At 39.6% G+C, this 26,511-nt stretch overlaps 1 protein-coding gene across 1 annotated transcript in view; it reads left to right on the top strand.

Moving 5' to 3' along the window:
- crim1 (cysteine rich transmembrane BMP regulator 1 (chordin-like)) overlaps positions 1-26,115 on the top strand; it is a 49,677-nt gene extending 23,562 nt beyond the window's left edge. Inside the window, exons 5-15 of the mRNA XM_047392895.1 lie at positions 3,481-3,660; positions 6,618-6,821; positions 7,608-7,736; positions 8,002-8,155; positions 12,607-12,728; positions 13,464-13,682; positions 18,137-18,352; positions 19,591-19,812; positions 21,375-21,497; positions 22,130-22,308; positions 23,272-26,115. Coding sequence (XP_047248851.1) covers positions 3,481-3,660; positions 6,618-6,821; positions 7,608-7,736; positions 8,002-8,155; positions 12,607-12,728; positions 13,464-13,682; positions 18,137-18,352; positions 19,591-19,812; positions 21,375-21,497; positions 22,130-22,308; positions 23,272-23,469 — 1,946 coding nt within the window. The 3' untranslated portion in view covers positions 23,470-26,115. The remainder of the gene's footprint in view (positions 1-3,480; positions 3,661-6,617; positions 6,822-7,607; positions 7,737-8,001; positions 8,156-12,606; positions 12,729-13,463; positions 13,683-18,136; positions 18,353-19,590; positions 19,813-21,374; positions 21,498-22,129; positions 22,309-23,271) is intronic.
- Positions 26,116-26,511: the final 396 nt, after the last annotated feature.

Genomic DNA, 26,511 nt, shown 5'->3' with positions numbered 1-26,511 from the left:
AATTAATTTGAAAACTGATTATTTATTTAAAGATTGTGGAGGTCTGCTCTAATCGTGGGCCCTGCTGGAGTAGCTGTTAGCTTCAGCTTCACGTAATCAGAATTTATACTGAATAGAGACACCAGGAAAGGTATCTACTGCAGAGTATCTACTGCATAGAGAAAGAAGGGGAGAAGATGCCAAAACTGGAGTTGTTAAATGTTGATTTGTGTAGAGCAGAGGCACCCAGGAGTGCCAGCATGGAGGGGACCTATGGTACTGGCCTGTTTACTCTGCCTGCCCAACAAATATTCACTGTTTTACCAACAGAACAAATTCCCATTCTGCCCCCTCCAGATGTATAAATGTGTCCCATGTCCTGGAATTAATGGACTTAACAAGCCTGGTGACCAGAAAAGTGCTTAGACTATGAATTTTCTGAACAGGAGTGCAGTGTCAAAGGGTTCCTGTCTGGTCACACATCCAGAGTGGAAAAGGTTCAACAGTTCATTGATGGGAATGCTTTTTATGTGCTCTGGTCTGCCAGTGGGAAGGGTAATCGAGTCCGGCATGCCAGCAGGGGCTGAATGGTGGCCATGGGGGCCACAGGATCAGTGTTTTGATAACAAGTGTCTGCTGCTTTTTGGACCTGGGGCTTGATGCCTTTTGTGTTACTTCTACTGTCCGTTATGCCCTGCATGACTGCCTGCAGTGTCAGAAAACTCCATAGAAAGGGATGCAGACAAAGACACGGGCAGGGTCCCCTCTGTAAATTTTCTGAAGCAACATTGAGACAGCATGTCTAAATCACTTGGAATTACCTTCCTCCAATGGCAGACATTTTAACACACCCTGTATTGTCTTTCAGTTACTTGTTTGGACCGACTGCATTGTTTCCATGGTTGGGATGAGGGCTCATTTTTAGTCAGGGTCAGTATGTGTAGAGTTACGTTATCGTCCACCTGTGCATTTTGGCTTTCATGAGCTATAGAGGATATTTTCCTACTGGCTGAACTACCAGTTTATCTTCTGCAAATGCCAACACTGTCCTGAACTGATGACTTATAATGTCACAGATGATCCTGTTTAGTTGCTGTTACTTAACGCTCTGGCACATTTTCAGAAAATGTCCCATGATGTCAGACTTTACTGAGATTTCACATGCAGCTAACAACTGTCCTCACAACATGGGAAGGAGTATGAAAAACATTGAATGAAGTTCCCATCCATTATTAATTTGTGAGAAAAACAACATGTTTCTCTCCCTTGTTTTGACTTTTTCTGACTTTAAACCACAAGGGACATCAGTAAAACAGTACGCGATTTTGGTCATTGTTTAATTGCCCATCTATCTCCACATCTAACCTTCATCTCAATTTATAGAAGAACGATCATTTTAAAGCATGACTGGAATCTAAACTCTGTGCCGTAAGTCATTTAAAGTTATTGCCATTAACAAATGTTCAGGAAATCAAATGCAAGCTTCCCCTTCAAGTGACTTCCTATTGCTTCTTTGAGCCTGAAAAAGCAGCCGCCTCCTCACCTTTTGATTTAGCTGGACTAAAGCTTATTGCATTTTCTCTCGTTGGTTTTGATGCACGCATAAATGGGATAAAAGGAATGGAGAATGAAAGAGAAGAGAAGGGTGAAAAATTGACAAGGAGGGTAATAAAAGATCAACAAATCCCCTGCTCTACTTTCAACTCCCACCTGCTTCGTATTAGGAGCACAGCCCTGGTTGTCGGGAAGCATGGGGTCATTTGGCGCAGATGCTTTTGAATCACCGCCTAAAGGTATGGTGTACAGATGCAGGCATGACCTCTGATCTCATTTATGACTACCAAAGACCCTGCATCAGTTAAAGAAAAGCCCCCTTTAGACAGTGGGCTTTCTTCTGTGTGGACACTGTGTGCATCTCAATAAATTTGAACAAAGTTGACTTAATTTCAGTAATTCACTTCAAAAACATAAAATGGATAGATTTGCTGTAGACAGAGAGATATTTCATGACTTTTTTCCACCCATCTCAATGATTAAGGTTTAAAGCTCATGAAAACACAAAATTCAGTCATGTTTTGGTCTACACACTTAAGAGAATGACAGCTGACTTGATAGTTGTTCAGCAGATAGTCATAGCAGCAGTAAAGCAAGGGTTATCATTAGAGAAAACTGTATCCAAGCACACTAATGGAATGTCAAGTGGAAGAAAAAAGTTCAGTAAAAAACTTGCTCGAGCAACAATGATAACCCCAGCTTTGAAAGGACCATATAACAACCCCACACAAATGTATGCAGGAGATGGACTAGAACTGTTACATTCGTTGTATAAGGCCATTCCAGAAACACTGGCTTAATACATCAAATAAAGAGAGAAAGGACAAGCAAAGATAGAGACAGATAGGCCAGGAATGATGCACAGTGTTCAAACTCCATATGCTGACAATCCAGACTTTCCCTACCAGCTCATAGTTCTTGCAGGTTTAGGACAAGCTCAGAAAGTCTGAAACTGACTCAAATTGCTTGTGGTCTAGTGTTGGGTTTCTCCAGCTTTAGTTTGATGTTGATTATATTTTCCAGCAGGACTATTCACTTGACCACACTGACAAACATACCAAAAATTGGTTTAATGATCATGTTATCACTGAGCTTGATTGACCAGCAAACTCACCTGACCTAAACCCATCTGAGAACCTATGGGGTATTGTCAAGAGGAAGTTGAGAGATACAAGACACAACAATGCAGATGATCAGACGGCTATTGGTCTTGTGTAATATTATAATTTCTGATAAACTGAACAGTTTTCATTAGCTGTAAGCCATAATCATGGACATATGAATTTCACTTTTTGAATCGAATTAATGAAATAAATTCACCTTCTTATTTATTAAGATGCACCTGTGCATTGTTGAAACCGTACAGTGAATGTAGGCTCTTACTTTCATACACACGTTAACACCTGTTGACCATTCAGAAGATCAGACCTTGGATTTCCAAAGGTGATTTATCTTAGGATAATTATGTTTCACAGCTGAGAGAATGCAGCGGAAAGAGACTCTAAACGCTTGAATTCTTTTGGAGAAATATAGGCCAGAGCGCTGATTCAGCCCACCTGCCACCAGAGAACTAAGCCCAGATTCTGCCAAAGACTCAGACCCATACTGCGTTCTCCACCTTTTCATGACTTATTAAATCCCTGTGAAATTCCCCCCCCGCAGACCCATTTTCATTGTCTGATAAATGTCATTTCTGATATCACAGTTTAATTGCGCATCTCTGTCAATAATTAAAAAGAATTTATTTGTAAATAGGTTGTCGTCATACACACTTGTGACAGCCTCTTACTGATGAAGAAGAGGCTGCTGATAACTGTGCTGTTTTTCTCATGGGATCATGGTCTGGACTGAAATGTGAAGGACAAAACATTGCACACTTAGTTCCAAACCCCAGTGTGTCAATAATTGCCCTTTCTACATTCTCTTTTGCATGTTTGTCTTTTGCAGTCTCTCCAAAATGCATTTTCAATGGGAAAGAGTTCTCAGAAGGAGAGGTTTACCGCATGGACCCCTGTTGGTTGTGTCAGTGCCGTGGAGGAATCTCCTTCTGCTCCAAGGCCGAGTGTGCTGAGCTGGACTGTGAAAGGTTCTACATTCCAGAGGGCGAGTGCTGCCCCGTCTGCATAGGTACACATACCCGAACCATCCTTTTACTAAAATGTGACAACTCAGTTCATGATATTACTGTACCATCACACTGTTTTAATGGCATCTCAAGGCCCTTTCCAAATGAACGATGGCATTTTTGCAAAACGCAGGTTTTCCACTGTGTTTGTACCACCTGTCCACATGCAGTTTTTAGTAAGAAGCAAAACTGGCATTTTCAAAAATGTTTTACAAAATAGCCATTTTTAAAAAATGTTTTGTGGATCTATGTCAGCTCGATATTCACAGATTATTAATACATGTGAGAATGGTAGGTGTAGGGTGCAGATGCTTCTATGAGTGGTCACACCAGAAGATAGTTCCCAAATTGACATACCTCATTAAGTTTTCAGAGAACCAGGATTATAGTGATAACCATATGTTTTGGTTTTTGGTCAGAAAAACGGAGCTTTTTAGGACATTTTGTTTTAGTGGAGATCATACATATTTTGTTGGTGATATATCCATTTAAGCTGAATATCTATAGATTATTGAAAATTTCAAAGAACACAAGCTACAACTGAACTTTCAGGTCTCTTGCCTAACACTGCTTTAGCCATGCTCATGATCTTCTTTGAATTTTGATCTCTGTGATGTTGAAGTTGTTGCCACCTACTGGCACAGAAACGTTTTTCACTGGCACAGCATTTTTTACTGAAATACCAGACGGAGGTTTTTTTAAACTAAAGTACTATAAGCAGTCTCTGAATGTCATGACACCTAAATATGCCTGTCTTGTAACTTACCCCCATGTGACACTACCTTAATAGCCCCCCCTTATAACCAACTTTCATAGTTGTTAACATATGTGACATATAAGAGGATCCAGCCAGGGATTCAGTAAGACTTTCAGTAAGCACCGATTTGCAAGATCTTGGGCCGGTTTAATTTGGGAGGCATGTGCTCAAAGCCAGGTAGGGAGCTTTGCTGTTTCAATTTGGCTTTGGAAAAGAAAAGCTCTTGCAGCGCATCTGGCAACCACATTATAGTCGGACAGGAGCCTGTGGGTGATGATAGTAGCTGGCATTGGCCTCTGCATACCTACAGTTGATCAAATGCTTGAGATGGGATAGAAGGCAAATAGTTAATGTTGGAGAAACGCCTCAAAATATGCAGTCATTTGAAGGATTTTAATGCTGTTCTAAAAAAAAATCGAAGCATGCAACTTTCATTCAGAAAATGCCAATCAATGAATAAATACAATGACTTTAATTACACAATTATCTTTTAGAATACCCTGTTTTAGAAATCACATTGGTAGTAGCTAGAATGTGTCTGAGAGAGGAGCCAAAGTCAAACATGGTTTCATTAGTATTTAAAACGAAGAGCAAATTATTATAGAGTTGACATTTTAAACTGTCTTTAGCATCTTAGGTTAGCATGGTTAGTGGTGTTATTAGCAGTTTTTATCTCTGTTGCTTGTAATAAGAAGATGCTGGGTTTGAATCCTGGCCTGGGGTCTTTCTGCATGGAGTTTGCACATTCTCCCCTTGTATGTGTGGGTTCTCTTCCACAGTCCAAAAGTATGTATGTCAGAATAATTGGTGTCTCTGAATTCCTCTCAGGAGTGGCCGTATGTGTGTAAGGTTGCTTTTCCCGTGGCTCTGTGTTGACCTGTGATAGACTGGCAAACTGTCTAGAGTGCATCCTCACCTCTAGCCCAGTGACCACTGGAGAAAGATACCAGCACCCAACCCCTTACCGCAACCATGCAAGAATAAGTGGGTATAGACAATGGATGGATAGTTGGCGCTGCTAGCATGACTAAAACAGCAGTGTATTCAAATACTATAAGACTGCAAGCTTTAAAAACAGATAAAGCAGCAACTTTGAGAAAGCAACAGAGAGCAAATGCTTCAGCAGATAACAGAAAGCCTGAACACATTACAGCAAAGGCTGAATAAACCTCAGAAATGTCTCAACATGTAGAAAGCACAATTTCCTTCTTAAATCTTCCAGCTTCTTAAATTTCTGCAATTCCTCTGACCTTGTTTAAACAACTCACTATTGAAAATAGTGAACATTCAGCCTTGTTCATTTAGTAACAGTATCCACACTGAAGAGTGTTTTTTATAGCGTGTACTAGTACTTCTTATGAATGGTGTGTTCCCTGGGCGAAAAAAGATTGAATTTCTGACCTTCCCCTTCCAAAAAGCTAAAAACCATCTGATTCCTGTCAACAGCTGATTTCTCGGTGCACCTCTGCTTGTAATTTCACTAAAATATGCTTCATAACTAGATTTTCTACTTACTTTTAATACCTTAAATAATTGTTTTCAGAATATGTCTCACTAGCTTCTCAGCTCAACAGAAGCCTAATGTTAAAGTTAAACAGAAATATTTTGTTAAAGCAGAACTGGTGCACTTATGAAGGCGTTAAGTGGTCACTGTGAGTGAAAAAAAAGTTATTCAGTTTAGGCTAATCTCAACCCATTCGATGGGATCTTAGCAGCTAGAATTTTAGTAGCACTGTTGTGCACCGTCATCCCTTTCATAACAAATTTTAAACTCTTCTTTACATAAAAAATAAGAAAATGCATAGTTTGAAAGTAAATACAGATGAAAACAAGGTTCGGAGTACAGATAAGAGTGGGTTCTGTAGTGAAATATTTTCTTTCTTTTAATAACATAACAGTAACACAAACATTTATGTCCAAATTCACACTTAATTCTCAAATTCAACTGTGTTTTTTCCTTTACCCATGGTCAAAGGAGAGTCTCAGTATCTTAACTCCTGTGGGGGGTATCCTGCTTCTTATTGTTTTGCTTTCAGTCTGCCTTAGCCTCACACGAGGATGTGGAATGAACTCAAAAAATTGTTTTCTATTATGACACCCAACTAGACTATAAAAATAGCTTTGCAAAAAATGATGTAAAATTAACTTTTCTTCTTTTAATTTAGTATCAGAAACCATAATGCATGTCTTTTTTCTTCTCAGATGTTGAGTTGATGTCGATGGACCGCACCAAGGCCAGTTGCTGGGTAAATAACAAACTGCGAACCCATGAGGAGCAGTGGAAAGAGGACGACTGCACATTCTGTCAGTGTGTGGATGGGGAACCACACTGTACAGCCATGGCATGCAAACAGAGCTGCCAAAACCCTGTGAAGATCCCTGGAGAGTGTTGTCCCTTCTGTGAAGGTATCCGGGGCCTTCAAACCAAGTACCCCTTCATATTTAAGTCTAATTGCCAAAATCTGTAGAAGCTACACATTAACCCACCTATGAAACGGTTAAGGCTTTTGTGGCCCTGCAGCTTTACTACAAAGAATATATCTGCACAGGCTCATTAAAGGGGAGGCCACAGAGCATTCTTATAGCATTAGGGTTCTTTGTATTTCTTTATTACCCTTGCCTGCTGAAATGAGACCCACCTGTGTGGATGAGGTTGCGGCATGCTTTCAAAGCGGGAGGCTACATAATTAAGGCTGATCTTTCCTTCATAAAATTTGTTACAGCTCAGTGAGCCTCTCCTCCTACAGAATGTACCAAGAAAAGTTCAGTTCTGTTCTTTTTTATAATGCAGATTTACAGTAAAGTTGGCTCAACCACAAGGCAGTCTGGAGCCATGCGTGAATCTGCATTAAGCCCCTGGGGGTTCTTGTTTATCTAAACTGGCAGACTGGAGCTTCTGCGTGTGCCAGACACATTAAACTTATTAATGTGAGGCCATTAAGTAACACAGAGACGTATCAACCCCTCTTACAATGCAATCCACCTTAGTGTAGTATAATTGCTCTGCAGTTATCTGTAATTGCTGTTTAGAGCAGTGTAAATGTGTAAATAGGTAGCTGTTACAGTTGGAACGAAACTTAGATTATATATTGCATCAGAGGGGCTTTGAACAAATGCTCATTTATGTTTGATAAAGTAATATTTTCATGCCATCATACTACTTTTGTTCATCAATGTTCTTTTACTTTGCAGAGCCATCTTATGAAACAGTTAGCCCCTTGCTGTGTCCACCATTGGAAAACTGCTCCCTTTTAGGGACTGAATGTCCCTATGGGTTCCAACAAGACCAAAATGGGTGTCTCCTCTGCCAGTGTCTCAACAGTACGTTTTAGCTCTTGGATTAAAGTCTCAGAGAATGACATTTAGTGACATGAACCTCAGATGCGTGCCTTTATTAGTTTGGTCATGTTAGCATGAATAAGATTTACCAATCCACTAGTTTTAAACATGCTGGTCTTGTTCAGAGTTTGCAGGATGTTCTGTCACAGGAAAGTTCCTGTGCTGCCCCACAGCAACCCATGTATTTGCTTTTCTGATGGATTGCCGTACCCATGAAATGATGACCTTTCTCTCCCAACTCTTTCAGATGACTCCTGCCCTGACCTGCAGAAATACTGTTCCCTGCATTGCCCCATGGGATATGAGAGGGACGATTTCGGCTGCGAGGTGTGTGAATGCAGCACTCCGACATCCAAGTGCCGGCCTCTGACCTGCACAAAGACCTGTCCTTACGGATATGTGTATGTTCACCCAATGACCCTCTGGGTTTCTCATCACCTAAATCCAACTTATCTCATTTGTTATCCATGGATTCAGTCTGTTTTAAGGTCATCTTTTTGTAACCACTTTGACAAGCAACACTTGAAAGTAATTTTCTATATTTATTTATAGTCTGATCTAACCAAATCTGGTTATGTGACTTAAATAGGTTATATCTGTCATCAGCAGGTCTCTTAGAGCTATTCTGGTCATATTTCATAACAGTCAACAGGCCCAAACAGGAATAGGAACCAAAATAAATAGAAGTACAGTACAATCTAAGGATATCAGAAAATATTCTTATTAAATTAAACTTGTGATTCTGGCTAAACTAAACTTCTACACAATGGTTTAAGTACATGGGTATGAAATAGTTTGGGTAGAAAGGAACAAAATAGTAGGAACGGGTATGAATGGGGGTACGGTTTGGCAAAGAAGAATTGGATATGTTCTTACCTATTACACTGCTGTGCTGAAATCTTAAATTATCTCTATATTCTTTTATGTCCTTCTTTCAGTGAGGCTGATTGTTTGTAATCTTTATAGTGGTTTTGAGCATTTTTTTAGGCTTTCTGAAGGATTTTCTTTAAACGTCATCTGCTTTATACCACATTTTCACTCCAGTACTATAAGCAGAGTAGTGGAGTTGAGTCAGAGATTTGATGACTTGAGACTTGACTTGGTTATGTTAGAAAAGACTTGCAATGGGTCCAAGATTGACTTGAACACTAATGACTTGTGACTTGACTTGGACTTGCACATCTTCACTTGAAATGACTTGAAGCTCTCATTACAGTAAAGATTTACCGCACAAAATAATTATAGTAAAAATAAAATATCTATCCGCTTTATTTGTTTCCTCAATACATTAAGGTTTTCCTCCACACCACCCAACCACCGACCCCCTGACGCCCCCAAATCAGAAAAGACTCATTCTTTCTAGCAGAGTTTCTTGTGGGTTGACAAATTTAAAGATGAATAGTTCTAAAAAAGAAAATAATTGTTCCATTGATTATACGTTTGATCAAAATAAAAGATTTCAAAACTGGTTAATGGTGTTTGGAAGTATGGCACTACTGTGTAAATGATGCTTTTTTACTGGCATTTAAATGTTGTTTTATTATTGGCTTCATCCATCCACTCATTTTCCTCTGCTACATCATATTTGAGGTCTTGTAAGACAGACTACTCGGTTAGGGAGCCGATTCCAGCTGCCAACAACAAAATGTAGGGCACACCCTGAACAGATTGCAGAAAGTTGCCAGTTCATTGCAGGGCTGAAAGCCTTCAAGAAAAAAAAAAGGTTAACATTGGAAAACATTTGTTTTAGATGCTTTGTGACATAAACAAACAAGTTTTTAGTTTGTGTGTGTATGTGCGATTTGCCAGTCCTGACTTGTGACTTGACTATAAAGGCTTTTAACTTACTTGGGACTTGGGAAGTAATAACTTGGTCCCAACTTCAGTGCCTGACCACATTCACAGAAATATTTTGTTGTATGTTATGGCTCTTATCTCTGACATAAAACACAAATGACTAATAAGTTTTGTTTCAACTGGATGATTTGGCACTTTGTTACTAGGATCTATCCTATACACGTTCTTTCCCTTTTTGTTTAGCGAAATCTATGAGAAGGGAGATTTTGGATGCTTTTATTACAAGTGCCATGCACGATGAGCATCTGAGGACAAGTAGATAATTATAAGCTGATATTAAAGACAATACCAATGTAAACATTTTTTAATCTGCTGAAAGCACTTTATGTAGCTAGACATGTTTGTTGTCTGCTACGCTGTCCCCTGAATAAGTCTTTGAGAAAAGATTTAGTTGCATATTTGGGCTGACTAAGAAGTGGACAGAAAATGAGTGTAAAAGTCCTAATATCCTTGACATAATACACTGTCAAAAATCCTTCAGTATTAAATCAAAACTATTTTAAAAGGTTACACAGAAGTCCATTATCCTTCTAAGTGAAACTCATAATAAGGAAAAGCCGTTATGGGTTTTGAATTTCAGAGGATTTGTTTTTGGAAACGATCAATTTCTTAATGAATCATGTGAATCCAGTGCATTTAATTGTATTAGACATCTCGTGTATGTACAGTAAATTGATGTGTTTATATGATAAGTTGAGTACTTATTGAATTTTAACAAGTAGCCTTTACAGCCTGTGCCTGCTCATTAATATTTCAGCAAAACTTTGGCATCTACAATCAAAGGACCCATCTAACTTTGCGGCCATTCCCAGGATTCTGAATCTGCGAATGAGTGTGTTTCTTTTTAAGTGTGATTAGGTTTCTGTGAGGTCCACCTTAACCTTTCAGCTCCCTGCAACTCTTTCTCCTCCTAATCCCATTTAGCACAACCAAACATCTGGGAGTGCTTTGTGCCAGAATGCTTAGTCCCCAGGCACCACTCTCATTTCATAAATCATCATCCTGTCTCAATACAACGATCAAAATTACATCAGGGCCAAAGAGGGCCACATGAAATGTATACAGTCTTGATACTTCTAATATCCAGCCCCACTTCCTGGTGCTATGGCTTAAGACAGCCCTCATATCGTTGCAAAGGAGGGAAGAGAGGATAAGAGGGATCCTGTGAGGGCAGAAAGAAGAGCAGGAAGTTGTTGTTTTATCCTTCCTAAGCAGCTGTTTAGGTCTTGCCTCAGAAGACTGAAATCCTCAGAGAGTCTTTGTGTCTCACAGTGCAGATTTGTCCTATCACACTCCTGATTGTAGCTACCATGAAACAAAACAAAAACCAAGATATAATGATCACTTGATGACATTCTTTGAGTTTTCTGATGTTCAAATCTAAACTAAGAGAAAAATAAGCATTGGAAAAAAGACAGGGCAAATGTTGAACAATCTCATCTAGTGTTACCAGTACACACGTTCCTTGCAAAAGCTTTCATACCCTTTTTCACATTGTCAATATTGTATTGGGACTTTAGGTGATGGAACAACACAAAGTAGTACATAATGATTAACTACAAAAAAAAGAAAAAATGTTTCTCAAATGTTACTTTTAAAAATAAAAATCTGAAAGTGTGACATGCATATGTATTTAATCCCTTTGAATTGTCAGATTTTGTTTTGCAAAAGCAGTTTGTACCCTTTTCTTTTTACTTCAGTTATGTACTACTTTGTATTTTTCTATCATATACAATTCCAATAAAATACATTGAACTTTGTGGTTGTAATGTGACAAAAAATTGTAGAGAACATCATCAGTCACAGCAGAGGCCGAAGTAGTGAAATTTATCCTTTTTAGGTCAAAATCTCAACATTGGGGACATAGACTTTGAATGGCTTTGAACAATGGAAATTTTGCTGAGCCAGCAGTCCATAAAGCCCCCCAGTGTTTACCCAAGAGCATATATTCCCCTGGAGCCTAAAGCACTGACTGGCATTCCACATGCCATCTTTTAAACAAAGCCTTGCTGTACGTTTGCGGGACTCTTGCTTAGTATTTGCAGTGAGGTGCTGGTCAGCCACTCACAATGATGTTTCTATCGCCATTATTGCTGTTTCAGCAGACATAGATTCCTCAGTTTGCTAAACCTGAGATTTGCATCCTCTTTATGAGATGCAATATGGATTTAAGGACCTGTTCATTTTTTGGCGCATGAAGATTAATAGTGTTATTATTCGGGTTTGATGAGGCATTAGCAAGAAATCGAAATCATGGCTCAACTGGAGAGAAGGACAAATAGGAAAGCTGAGTGAATGGTATAGGTGTGGATATATTTCATTCTTTCATCTGTGTTTATCATAGTTTATCAACCTGTAGCCCATCCATGTTTATTAGGCAGATAATGGGATCCAACTGGCCTGTTTCCAGCTACTGCACTTTATTCTGCTTGTCCCTCTGCGTGAAAGCTATAGTTATAACTTTTCTTCCAAGTTTATTTCCTTTCCGTTCAAGTAAAACTGTCTATTATCCTTTTGACCATTGGAAGCCCCCTTCTCCCGCCATCTTTTTGTATAACATCAACAACAAATCTACACCAACTCTTATCAGTCCACTATTTACTCACTCACGCTTCTATATACCCACCAGAGACTTTTGGGGCAATAAAGATGGCAACAGGCGGAATTGAAAGCAGCTGAATTGGCTTTAACTTGTCCCTTTCAGAGTCCTTAGGACTGGTATGATGTGCCAACCACAGGCAACTCACATGTTGTCCTTTTATTTAATGTTCTTCAAAGGCTGCCAGTATAAAGAGAAAAGCTGGTCCAGATGTTGATTATTCTTGACTTCAGAATGCTGTGTTGTGTCACAAGACCATGTTTCTCCACAGATCTTCAAGAAATCCACTCTTTGACATAATGATAGGGTCTGTGTGAGACATGATAGCTTACTTCCAGTTGCAATAACAGACTTTTGTTAACTTGCTTCCATGTGTGTTTATTTGTCACCCTGCAGGCGGAACAAGCATGGCTGTGAAATGTGTCGTTGTGTGAAATGTCCTCCCTTCACCTGCGACAAGCACTGCAGCAATGGCTATCGACAGAACAGGAAGGGCTGCAACATCTGCATGTGTAAAGGTGACAAAGTCCCGTTAAGTATCTGAATCTCAGCACTGGTAAAACAGCACTTCTGGCCTGGGGTCTTTCTGCATGGAGTTTGCATGTTCTTCCTGTGCATGCATGGGTTCTCACCGGGTACTCTGGCTTCCTCCCACTGTCCAAAGACATGCCTGTTAGGTTAATTGGTCACACTAAATTGCCCTTAGGTCTATGAATGAGTGTGTGCATGGTTGTTTGTGTGTTGCCCTGCAATGGACTGGCAATCTGTCCAGGGTGTACCCCGCCTCTCGCCCATAGACTGCTGGAGATAGGCACCAGCTCCCCTGCGACCCACTATGGAATAAGCGGTAGAAAATGACTGACTGACTGAAAATATAAAAGGCCAGTCCTTTGAGCATCTACCTAAGTTGTGCAGTTCACAGAATTCAAGCTGTGATCCAGATATTTTCAGACTTTAAAAGCTGTTTGTGACAACTTGGCAATTTTTTGCTCTTAACAAGGTCTCTGGGTGCTGTCGAGCAGTCTTTTATTAAAAGGGCAGTGTCTGAGTGAAATGACCTAAGTATCTATTTGGCTGTCTGTAAGAGCTGCTTTTACTCTAAGTGCAAGGAGAATGAACTGCTCATTTTTTCTCTTTCAAGATCAAATACATCATACATTCTCTATGAAACATGCATATTGTATGTATATTTACTAATTAAAATAAGCAATTGGTATGCCTGCCAACAATTATTGTCTATTTTTGTTTTGTAGAAAGCAACCAAGTCCGAAGCACAACTGTTCCAGCCCCTACACCCAGTTTCTGCCTCACGTCAAATGGGCGCCGGTATGACGAGGGTGACAGCTGGCATGATGGCTGTCGTGACTGCTACTGCCACTCTGGACGGGAGATGTGTGTGCTCATATCGTGCCCCATGCCCAGCTGCTCTCATCCTGTCGTCAAGTCTGACCAGTGTTGTCCTACATGTGAAGGTAAGGCTTCACTGTGGTGAGCATTCCCATTTCTCGGCTTGATTAAGAAATGTTGGTGCTATAACTGCTACCTGAATCAAATGCATTGAGCTTGCAGTGTCAGCAAAGTCGATGTGAGTTTGAAGTCTTCCAAAATCAAAACAACCAAAAGCACGAGACAAAAGAGAATCTATATTGAAAGGTGAAAGAGACGGTTCAGGATTTTGTAAGGCTGATTATTCTCTCCTGCAGCATTCTTTTCAATCACACGCACATGACCAATTATCCAAATTAGGCCTTCACATTATTTAGCTGCTTCTTCTGACTTTTAGGACAGCCAATAGCAGACCTGGCAACAGTGTCTATTTCCCTTGTAAATAATGATCGTCTTCTGTATAAATAACCCTCTAACCAAACATGAACAAAGTTTAAAGATACATAAAATAGTGTAGTAATAAACATCCATGACTCAGAGTTGCTTTAGGATTGTAGAAGTCAGTTTTGGTTTTGTCTGATCTCGGACTAGCTATTAGCTTCAGCCTCCAGAAGCAATTAATCTGGATTCATACTAAATTAACCTCGAAGAGAGTTATCTACAACAGGTAAGATACTAACTGCTCATAAACGTTTAACACAACCTCACCTATAAAATTGTGAACGACCCCTATTGAAGCCTGAAATATTACTCCTGGGTTGGAACGCAAGTACATACACACGTTGCACATGTCTTTTTATTTCAGATAAGAGTCTTAGAACAGACACTGTAACAAAAGAGAAACTGTGTGATGAAACAATAAAACGTAAGTCTTTTCTTTCGACAACCAAACCACTTTGCATGGTGTTGCCAGACTTACAGCAGCGGTACCGGAACGCTTTCCTTAGCTGGGTGTAACATATCCTAATCCAGCTTTTAGGTTTTTCCTGGCCTCTCAAATATGCACAGTCACGCTCTGTGTTTCTCAGGATCTGGAAGGCACACTGATCAACAGCCACACTTTTGTGTCCATAACTTTCCCACTCAGAAGGGATATTTATGGAGGGATGACTTAACTGGATGTTCAAATACCCAGAAATGAAAGACTGCCTTCTACTTTCAGCTAAGCACTCTGTTCAGTCAGGGGAAAACAGTCTAACTCTTTGCAGATGTGTTCTACTCTGGGAGACACTAAAGATGTTTTGAGCTGAGTGTTTGAAAAAGGAAACTTCTGTATAGTGCCCGAGGCTTCCTTTAATTAGACAGTGATCTGCTCCTTTGACCTTGTTTAGTCTTTAATGATTGATGTTTTGCTTCATTGTCAAGATATTGTTAAAAAACTGAATAGATCATAATTGCCAAAGCAAACAATAATGATATCTTTAGTTTAAAAATGTAGGACGTGATGTCTACTTTCAATGATGTTAATGAATAGAAATAAGCAGTCTCATAATCTGTCAAAATTCCTCAAAAACATCTCAGTTCTAAAGGCTGAATCCTTGTTTTCCCAGTGAGAAATTTCTACTACAAATTTAAGAGAACCAATGATCAAGAAATGCATTTATTATTCATCACCACAAGATGTATTTCCTTATGATTTACTGAAATAAAAGAAGCATAGATACAATAAAACAAAATTAGAAATACTAATTTTATGATCTAATGGCAAAGTGATTAGGGAAGAGTTTTCTAAATTCCAGGAATGTCAAAATATCTAACCTACTTAAGTTTTAACCTTTTAACCTTTAACAAATGTTTTATGGTCTCTCTCTCTCTCTGCAGCTTAAAGAAAGGGCGCACAACCTAATTTGGGGTCATAAGAAAATTTTCTTAAAAAGGAAAAGAGAGAAATTCAAAGGAGGAACATCCTTTGGGTCTGTCAGCGTCTGACGTCAGAAACCCTACAATAGAACAGGGCAAGAGAGTGCGTTCCTTGGTCAGACCTACTTCTGTCACTTTTGTTCCTCTTGTAGCTTAAGGAGTTGTCAGCTTCCAGCTCTAACAGTGGTTCTGTCTGCCCGAGGTGGGGACGTAACACAACATAGAAGGTTCTGATTCAGTTTGTTATATGCCTTGGCTGCTTTCACACTTTGGGGAACTCCTGAACAGAATTGAATGCGAAGAAAATATGCTCTTCAGAAAGTCGCTGAGATGTGAAGGAAACACAAGACAAAACAAAACCTGGCAGGAATTTCACAGAAAAAATAGACAAAGGGAACACACAATGTATGATAAAAGAAAACTTTTTTTCACATCCCAAATCTGGAAATTTTATCTGGTTTGGTTTTAATTCCAGTTAAGATTTTGCTTTGTTGGTTCTTTGTTTTTTCTGAGTGACCACTGAAGCTATTAAAGCATCACAAGTCTGACCAACTAATCAGAACAGAGCTTTGGTAATAAGTAGCTAAATAGCATTACACAGCCAATAAGAAAAATTGTATTATTTGTTCCTCTCAAATTCTTTAAACTAGAGCAAGAGCTCAAAAACATAAACAATCATTCTGTATATTGTCCATTACAGATCACTTTGTCACAGGCTGTGTGAGCTTTCAGATTATGTTGATGCTATTGCAATCAAAGGGGCATAACAACTCACAGCCTTCACCGGCGCTCCTTATGCATGCTGAATCCAAATGCATTTAATGTTTTAAATTCAACCAAGTTATTTTACACCATCCTCAGTACAGGTCCTTCTCAAAATATTAGCATATTGTGATAAAGTTAATTATTTTCCATAATGTCATGATGAAAATTTAACATTCATATATTATAGATTCATTGCACACTAACTGAAATATTTCAGGTCTTTTATTGTCTTAATACGGATGATTTTGGCATACAGCTCATGAAAACTCAAAATTCCTATCTCACAAAATTAGCATATCATTAAAAGGGTCTCTAAACGAGCTATGAACCTAATCATCTGAATCAACGAGTTAACTCTAAACACCTGCAAAAGATTCCTGAGGCCTTTAAAACTCCCAGCCTGGTTCATCACTCAAAACCCCAATCATGGGTAAGACTGCCGACCTGACTGCTGTCCAGAAGGCCACTATTGACACCCTCAAGCAAGAGGGTAAGACACAGAAAGAAATTTCTGAACGAATAGGCTGTTCCCAGAGTGCTGTATCAAGGCACCTCAGTGGGAAGTCTGTGGGAAGGAAAAAGTGTGGCAGAAAACGCTGCACAACGAGAAGAGGTGACCGGACCCTGAGGAAGATTGTGGAGTAGGGCCGATTCCAGACCTTGGGGGACCTGCGGAAGCAGTGGACTGAGTCTGGAGTAGAAACATCCAGAGCCACCGTGCACAGGCGTGTGCAGGAAATGGGCTACAGGTGCCGCATTCCCCAGGTCAAGCCACTTTTGAACCAGAAACAGCGGCAGAAGTGCCTGACCTGGGCTACAGAGAAGCAGCACTGGACTGTTGCTCAGTGGTCCAAAGTACTTTTTTCTGATGAAAGCAAATTCTGCATGTCATTCAGAAATCAAGGTGCCAGAGTCTGGAGGAAGACTGGGGAGAAGGAAATGCCAAAATGCCAGAAGTCCAGTGTCAAGTACCCACAGTCAGTGATGGTCTGGTTGCCGTGTCAGCTGCTGGTGTTGGTCCACTGTGTTTTATCAAGGGCAGGGTCAATGCAGCTAGCTATCAGGAGATTTTGGAGCACTTCATGCTTCCATCTGCTGAAAAGCTTTATGGAGATGAAGATTTCATTTTTCAGCATGACCTGGCACCTGCTCACAGTGCCAAAACCACTGGTAAATGGTTTACTGACTATGGTATCACTGTGCTCAATTGGCCTGCCAACTCTCCTGACCTGAACCCCATAGAGAATCTGTGGGATATTGTGAAGAGAACGTTGAGAGACTCAAGACCCAACACTCTGGATGAGCTAAAGGCCGCTATCGAAGCATCCTGGGCCTCCATAAGACCTCAGCAGTGCCACAGGCTGATTGCCTCCATGCCACGCCGCATTGAAGCAGTCATTTCTGCAAAAGGATTCCCGACCAAGTATTGAGTGCATAACTGTACATGATTATTTGAAGGTTGACGTTTTTTGTATTAAAAACACTTTTCTTTTATTGGTCGGATGAAATATGCTAATTTTGTGAGATAGGAATTTTGGGTTTTCATGAGCTGTATGCTAAAATCATCCGTATTAAGACAATAAAAGACCTGAAATATTTCAGTTAGTGTGCAATGAATCTAAAATATATGAATGTTAAATTTTCATCATTACATTATGGAAAATAATTAACTTTATCACAATATGCTAATATTTTGAGAAGGACCTGTACATTATCGTCTTCATCAGATTCCATGTTGGGACCTTTCTGTTGATTGTGAGCAGTAACAAACAGAGAACAAAATGTTTTCTGAAAGAGGCTCGTAAGTGTCCAGCAAGGGTATATTCAAGGTAGTTAGAGAGGGGAAAGGTCAGATTTAAATTGTTTGTGGTCAGTACAAAAGACAAGTGAAAGAAAAGTGTTATTTCTCCATTAGATGACTTTGGCAGCGGCCAGCCTGAGGGGATGGACATGGTGGTGTGCAGAGCACCTGGAGGAGAATTTTACGTGGAGGGAGAAACTTGGAACCTGGATGAGTGCACGCGCTGCACCTGCAGGAAGGGACGCGTCCTGTGTGACACTGAAGTTTGTCCCCCAGCTCTCTGCCAGACACCCATCCGAAACAAGGACACCTGTTGCCATGTGTGCCAAGGTAATAAAAGAAGGGAAAGGAAGAGTTTCCCTCAGGAAAACATCAAGGCTAAACAGCTTCAGAAAGAGCCATCTGAAGCTGGGCAGGGTAGTTTAAATTTGCTGTTGATGTGCTATCAGCATGTGGTTTTGGAGGGTCTTGCATGTTGCTTTTTGTGGGCAGTTTTATGTCAAGTGCAGAGGCTCATAAAGAAACCAGCAAAAACCAGTTGGGTTTACATTGAGCTTCCCCAGGCATGCAGCAAAACACGTGGACTCCATTTACCCAGTGGCCCACATCAGAGACTCATCTAACATTCTGATTGCTGAAGGGACAAGATTGTAATCTGTCTGCATCTGTGCTGTACCACTGGAGAGGCAACATGCACATTTTATTTACAGCTAAAGCTAAACACTTCAGAATGTCTCACACATTTATAAACTTACAAACATTTCCCATGCACTCCTAAGTCCACAAATCATCTATGCTTGACTGCGTCTGAGAGATGCTCCTTGAGCATGCTGACCTACCTTATCACTGCATCACCCCACACAAAAGCAGACTGTCAGAGGCCATGCTTTGATATATGAATGGGCCTGGTCAGAATAATACACATCTCACCGACAGTCTCTGTAATGTATGTGTACAATGGAGCAGTGCAGTGTGTAGCCGCCGCTACAGAGCACTGTTCACTAAAACCAGCCGCCACAGAGACGTTTCTTCCCCCAGGCTGTTTCTGTTGAACATTCGATAGGGTACCAAACAACAGCATACAGATGTTGCAAATGCACCTTTTTATTTATATATGTGTATATTTGTACATTGTAAATATGTATATTCTGTAATGCAAAAACAAAAACCAGAGAGCAAAGTGTACTGGAGTCAAATTCCTTGTTTGTATGTACGAACTTGGCAATAAAGCTGATTCTGATTCTGACATACTGACTGAGTCCCACGGTCATTAAAAGACCATAGATCTCAACCCTGCAGTGAAGCGAGGTCAAAGATGGAGATAAATTTGGAGGCTTAACTGACAGCTGCCAAACAGAAAGGTGCCCCTAAGGCCTAGTCCTTGTGGATTAAAATGTTATATACCATGGGTCACTTAGAGGAACGCTTTTCAATTAGACAATGCATGACATTCTCTGTTAGCTTTTCATGCTTATTTCTGGCTTCACTTAAGCAATATAAGTAGATCTAATGTGACAACCTTTTACAGTGTTTCATTACTGACCAGATTTACATGTTTCCACCAGCAGAAGAGACAGAGAGCACCTCACTCCCAGTGAACAGCACCCAGCAACAGTTCTGCATAACCGTTGAAGGAGACATGATGCAAGCTGGAGACTCCTGGAAGGCCAACGCCTGCACGAGCTGCACGTGCAACTACGGCGCTATTCAGTGTTTCTCTCAGCACTGTCCAGCAGCCAGCTGCAGGGTACCAGTGTTACGCAAGGGCCAGTGCTGCCCACATTGTCTCGGTATGTTTTTGGGTGGGTGTTGCAAAAAACTGAGAAAAGAGAAAGCTGCCTTCTGTGCAGGAAAGTTATCCTTATTCTAAGCTGTGTTTTCTTTACTAGGCAGTCACATTTTAAACATATCCACAGTGCCTTGAAAATACAGCCACGGACCTTGAACTTTTTCAACCACAAATGTTTGTATTTTATTGGGATTTTATGTGACACAAAGCATATACAGTAAGTGTGGGGTGGAAGAATAAAGATTACAACTGTTTTACAATTAACAATCTGAAAAGTGAGGTGTGCATATATTTTCACCCCACTCTTTACTCTGACGCCCCTTATAAAAATCCAGTGCAACCAGATGACTTCAGAAGACGCCTAATTAGTAATTAGAATCCACCTAGACAATTTTAAAGTAGGGCTGGGATATAACACAATATCTCAAGCTCTGAACATCTCATGTAGCGCTGTTCAGTCTATCGTTCGAAGATGGAAAGACCGCAGCCAAGATGCCCATGATAACTAAAGAGAAGCTGCAGAAAGTCACAGCTCAAGTAGAATCTGTCGACAGGGAAACTTTTTGTCATTTGCTCCACAAATCTCACCCCTATGAAATAGTAGCATGAAAAAAAAAAAAAAACATTGTGGAGGGTGACTTTAAGCAAACTGCCAAAGCTGCAATGTAATGGTTTTGATCAAAGATAATATTCATGTCAGAATGGCCTAGTCAAAGGACAAACCTATATCCAAAAATTTGGACAAGCCTTGAAAGTGTTCTAAAAAGACTTGGTAAGAAAACAAAAATCTATCTCCACATGTGTAAAGCTGGTAGAGATAGACCCACAAATGTATTCCTCACTTTTCTGGATTTTACGTAAACAAAAGTTTAAAAACCATGTACTAATCTTCTTCCACGTCACAGTCATCCTCTACTATATGCCAGTCTATCATAAAATTCCCAAAATACATTGTCTGTTTTTGTAACAAAACTTTAGGCAGTTTTTGCAACAAACTGGTACACTTACATTTAAATCATACAGTCTTTACTGATATTAATGTTCGTGGTTGTTCTAGAGAAGGAACAACAGAGGTTTTGCCAGGGTTTAAACTAATTTTGTGAGCAGTTGTTGGCCCCAGCCACCTAAACACTAAATAGGCAAACAGGTTCGCATAGAAAACATTCCATGTGCCAGACCCACACAGTCCACTCGGAACGAAAACATTCCTCGAGCATCCGCACATTCACACGTGCTTCCTGTCCCCTGGCTGCATTGGCCCATAACGCTTTCGCCTGCTGGCACCACAGGAAGGCAAAGGCCCATGTCAGCTTTTTCTATAGAGGAAAAACGAAGCATAGTCCTCTATTGTTCCCGATGACGTGTAGCTGTTTTGTTATTTGGCCGATGGAAAACAGAGCTTTTTACGTAATGTCCGCACAAAGCGGCTCAATGGAAGTTTGGATGACAGATCCAATAAACACAGCTTATCAGTTGAAACACCAGGGAGTGTAAACACTAACTCACTGTAAGCAAGCTCTGCAGAACACTGAAAATATTGGCATCTTGCTTCTTTCTGAACAGAATCAACAACATCAGCACCAGTGACTGTGTCCACCAGCAAACCAAAGGCAGTGGTCACCACCACAGGTCAAAGTGGATCTTTGATTACAACTGTGACCACCCCACTTGTCTTCGCTGATACAGGTAGCATTCTGTTCTTCGTCATCCCTCAGCACTGATCCCATCCTGTTAGTAATTTGGCATCTTTGCCAAACTCTTCCTGCCAGTCCTTGTGAGTGTTTATCTTAATATGGCTTGTTGGGAATGGTTTAATAAATGAGTGAAATGTGTATTAAAACAATAGTGATAAATGTACTTGGGGCTAAACATGATCCTTCCTGAGGGAGCCAGGAGTAATTTTTCATTTTGAATGACTGGACCTGGTTATCTGCCCAGGGGTATACCATTAATGCAAGATGTTTTCAATTTAGATTTTGTAAATGTTGCTTTTACAGTACAGAGCAAGTTTTCTTTGGGATTAATACATCAGTTTCTAGCAGTATTTTCCATATGGAAAAAATAAAGAGTATTTAATAGATTCGTATTTGCAGGCTTACATGCCCCCTGCTATAAATCCATCCATTGCTCTATCAGTCCATCTATACATCTGTCTGTCCACTAGTTCAAAGATCTGTCCCCATATCCATCGAAAAAATCCATCCATGGAAAAAATAGGAATAAAATGGACAGAAACTCCCTGAAAGTATAGAATTTTGACATTTAAAAATGTGCAAAAATCCAAATACATAAAATTCTTTTTTTTCTGTGTCATGTAGACCAGCCACATTTGCATGAGAATTACCCGAGCCATACGGAGATGGCCCTTGTTTACCAATCAGCAGCATGGATCCTTGCAGGACTCCTTTTGGCCATCATCATATTTGTCATTGTGGCGTTACTCATCAACAAGAAAAAGAAGTGGGTGCAGATGTCCTGCTACAGCGCACCAAAGAAGGTGAGCAATTGTCTGCAAATCAGAGAATAAAATTAGAGATCAGCTGGTGACCAAAGATGATTTTTCGGCTTGATCGACTATGACCTGTGAATCACAATCTGGTAGCACTGACAAAAATGCTCTTTAGTGTAGACGCAATTACTGAGGGAAGGAGACTCAGTTATTTTTCAATATTAGTAAAGTGTTGAAAAAGAAAAAAGGGGATACAGAGAGAGACGTAAGAAACTATTTAAACTAAAGATGTATTTTTTTTTTTTATAATGTGTCTGCAGGTCATTTAGTTTCATTCTGTGATAGAGCAAGAGAGAGCCTGACAGATTATAGAAAGGCTGAACAGAATACAGCAAAGGTCATGTTTTATCAATTTAAGCTTTCAACTTGTCTGTTTAGGAATATGCTGTTTTTGGAAATGTTGATAGTTTTTTGGGAATCTCAGAGTTAAGGTAAGTGTCAGCTCTCTGTAGGAAATATAACGGAGACTGTTTTTCTAACTGTGCTAATCACTAATATGCTAATTCTATATTAAAATGTCTCACACAGCTTCCTGATGTCACTGCTCTAATAGAAGTAATTAATGAATTTTCTAGCTAGGATGGCTAGAAAAAATTTACAGTGCTGCTCTTTTATCTTCTTTTATTATATTTCTTAAAGAGAAATTTTGACTGAGGCTTCTCTAAGCAGATTATATAGTAAAACTGTAATGGTACTGTGAAATGGATCTTAATTTTTCAGGTTCCTGGCTCAGCCGGTACTAAAACTGTCCTGGCTTAAGGTTAAATGGTGTTTCCCATTGCTCTCAGATGGGAAAAGGTCATGCCACTCATAAACCTTTAAATGAGCCTTTAATGTCAAAATATAAAGGTCTCCTTTTCTATAACAAAAAAGTGCCAGCTAACATAAATTATGATGGTGTCACTGCAGTTGTAATCAAATCACTGTTGTTTTCCCTTCCTCCCCCCACAGACCGTGATCCTCAAGAAGCACGTGAACAAGAATTCTGTCATCTACATAGATCCCTCCAAGGAGAACAATTTTCAGAACATGAAGAGCAACTGCGGCATCATTAACTTTTCTCCGGAGATGAGCTCACCTCCCTGCACAGAGAAGATGACCATTCCTAGAGCCAAGCTGAGCATGGGCAATGACTGGACGCCATGCTAAAAGGAATTTATAACAGCAACTAAGGCAAAATAAATTCCCGTACTTCTCAGTTTTTCCCACTATTCATTTTGTGTGACAGATAAACTATGGATACTCGGCAAAAATCACTTGACTGATGCTCTTCATCGTTCGCCCATCATCTTTCTAGTTTGGACATTCAGGTTAAGCGACAAACTTAGAGGGGGATGGACAAGTGGACGTATTAAGGATACAGCCCGTCTGGGTTGTAAGGAGAATCCAGAGAGACTCATCTGCCAGAATCAAACTCTGATACTGTAACATACTTGCTTTTTACTGTTTCATTTGAAACTGGAACTTTGCAAACAAAGGAGGAAGAGAAAAAGCTTTAGGAGAGGGGTTGAGCTGTGGCATAAAGGGAACACTGGAAATTCTAACCCCCCACGAAGTGCAGAAGTCCACCATGGATGTAACCATTGTTAGCAGGCCAGATTTAAACCCCTGAATTAGAATGTGTGGTTTCCTTTTAGTTTTTGTATATTTTTACAGGACTTGCGTCATATGTTGTCTTGTTTCTGTTTTGTTTCTGTCTTTAGAGGCAAAGTTTTTTTTTTTTTTTTTATGTCAGTTACAACATTCCCAAACACCTCACAAATAACAGCTTTGCATACCTTCAAATGACCACAGTCATTCCTTTTACAAAGAAAAACGTATAGTAAAGCAGCTGAGTGTGCTTAAGTATTCATATCTCTTGAATTTTTTCACATTTTTACATGTTTGACCAACATAAACCAGAGCATAATTGGGAAGTAAACGGAAAACGATAAATGGTTTCAGAAATGTTTTTGTTTTACAAATAAAAATTAAAGAAGGTGACGCGTATTTGTATTTAAAAACACGTCGAACCAGATGTCTCGCTGCAGTAACAGCTGTAAGTATTTTGGAGTATGTCTCCACACACTGCACATCTAGGGACTAAAATCATTGCCTATTCTTTGCAAAATATCTTTTGCTCCATTAAATTGGATAGTAAATATCTGTGAACAGCAATTTTCAAGTCTTCCCACAGATTCTCAATTGGATTTTCTGAAGAGAAGCATCCACACAGCCTGATGCTGCCACCACCATGTTTCACCATAGAGATGGTTTGTTCACTGGGATGTTCAGGGTACTATTTACCATCACATATAGAGTTTTATCAGACCAAACAGTTACATTTTGGTCTCCAGTGACCAGAGCATCCTTTTTCATGTGTTTGCTGTGTCTCCTACACAACTTGTGGCAAACTGTAAACGGGACATTTTGTGGCTTTCTTTTAAAAATGACTTTCTTATTGCCACTCTTCCATAAAGACCAGATTTGTGACTTATAGCAGTCAACAGTTTCTTTCCTCATTACCTGTGGAAGAGTTAGATATACACCGAAAATTGTTTAGGGGCGTCAGAGTAATCTGGGTTAAAAATATACATGCATGCCACACCTTTCAGAATTTTATTCATTAAAAACATTTAATGTTTCCTCTTGCCTCCACAGTTATGTTCTTCTTTTTGTTGGTCTAACACATAAAATCCAGAGAGAAATGTGAAAAAAATCAAGGGGTAATAATTTTATTTGCAAGAAACTGGAGGTGAATTCAGTCATCCTCTTTTAGCCAGACCTGTAACTCATTTGAATGCTACTAGAGCTGAAGCAGGCTGATATTCCTTCAAGTCATGTCATGTTATGACCAGCCAAGGAAAAAAAATATGGATCTATGGGTAATGTCTTTGATACCATGCCTCACTTCTTTCACACTTTTTTCTTTCACTACAGAGCTGCTGTTTACACTTCAGCAATTGCTTGAGATTTTTTATTTATTTATAAAGCCTTAATTCTGCAGCCTTAATGCTTTTTCTTCACACATTATTTTGGTTTTAACATTTAGCCAAGAGAAAAAAAAGTAGCTTACACAAGAATGAAGTGTTCTGGATTATCCGCTGTTTATATTCTTGGGAATAATGTGAAGTGTTAGAGTTCAGCATGTGTACATATTGATACATAAAATTTCAGTGTTTTAGAGACACATGATTTTTCTTAGCACCGTACAGAATTCCTGAAGGAATAAAGGCCCTAACCAGGGATTATTTAAGTAGACAGAGATGTTGAACCACCAGAGGTGGAGGTTCTGGACCTGTCTGCTCCGTACAAAGGAGGACAGATTCCGAGAAGCATTGCAAAATGAATCCCCAGCCTAGGTTCTGGATGAGAGTTGTCTGTCCTTTGCCAGTATCCCAATTCAGAAACAGTTCCTATGCCAAAATGGCTCAGAAACCAATTTATACTGGAGTGTTTTTCAGTATGTTTGTCTGTTTGAATCACAAGCTTTAAAATGTAGTCGGATCGTAAAAGCTTACACAATTCTCTGTTCTTCTGTGTAAAAACTAGTTTAAATTAGTAGACGAGAAGAGAATCGTATTTATTTTTTCACATAGCTTTATTTATTAATACTAAAGTATAGTTTGAGATTTTTTTCTTTATTGAAAATAGCTTTAAGTGGCCAAATCCAATGTACATTGTAGACCGTTTACCATTTCTATCTGCTATATTCTCTACGTTATTTATTTCAGTGTTGCAAATCTTGTGAATACGTTTCTAGATTAGAAACTGTAACATTTATGCTTATTTTAAAAAATAAATGTGTGAACTGGAGCGGCTTGTGCTAATAAAGTTCAACTCCCCAAGCAGCAGTGATGTCATCCAAGATGGTACCAGTTAGGGGTTTTGCTTCACTTGCATGCCCACACACATCTGGTCCTAGACTTGTGCTGCAAATGGGAATTAGTATTCTTTTAGTTCCTTTAAATCTGCTTTCCAGTTGCTTTTATATTTCAGCTGCAAATGAATTTAACAGAGATGGTGGTGTGTAGTGTGTTAAAGTTCGAATGAAGCCCAAGAAGGCCTTTCCTGTGAGCTGATAAAAAGCTAGAAGAAGAAAAAAGACCGGGCCTGGAAATTTGGATTGTCCTTGACTGGTGTTTTGACTCGAGTTTATCTGCAACAAACATTCCAGATGGGTTTGAAACAAAGAATGAATATGTTGAAATG

The sequence above is a fragment of the Girardinichthys multiradiatus genome, chromosome 19 (genome assembly GCF_021462225.1).
Source record: "Girardinichthys multiradiatus isolate DD_20200921_A chromosome 19, DD_fGirMul_XY1, whole genome shotgun sequence".
Lineage (NCBI taxonomy): Eukaryota > Metazoa > Chordata > Actinopteri > Cyprinodontiformes > Goodeidae > Girardinichthys > Girardinichthys multiradiatus.
The sequence above is the reverse complement of the archived record's forward strand: the minus strand, read 5'-3'. Positions and strand labels throughout refer to the sequence as shown.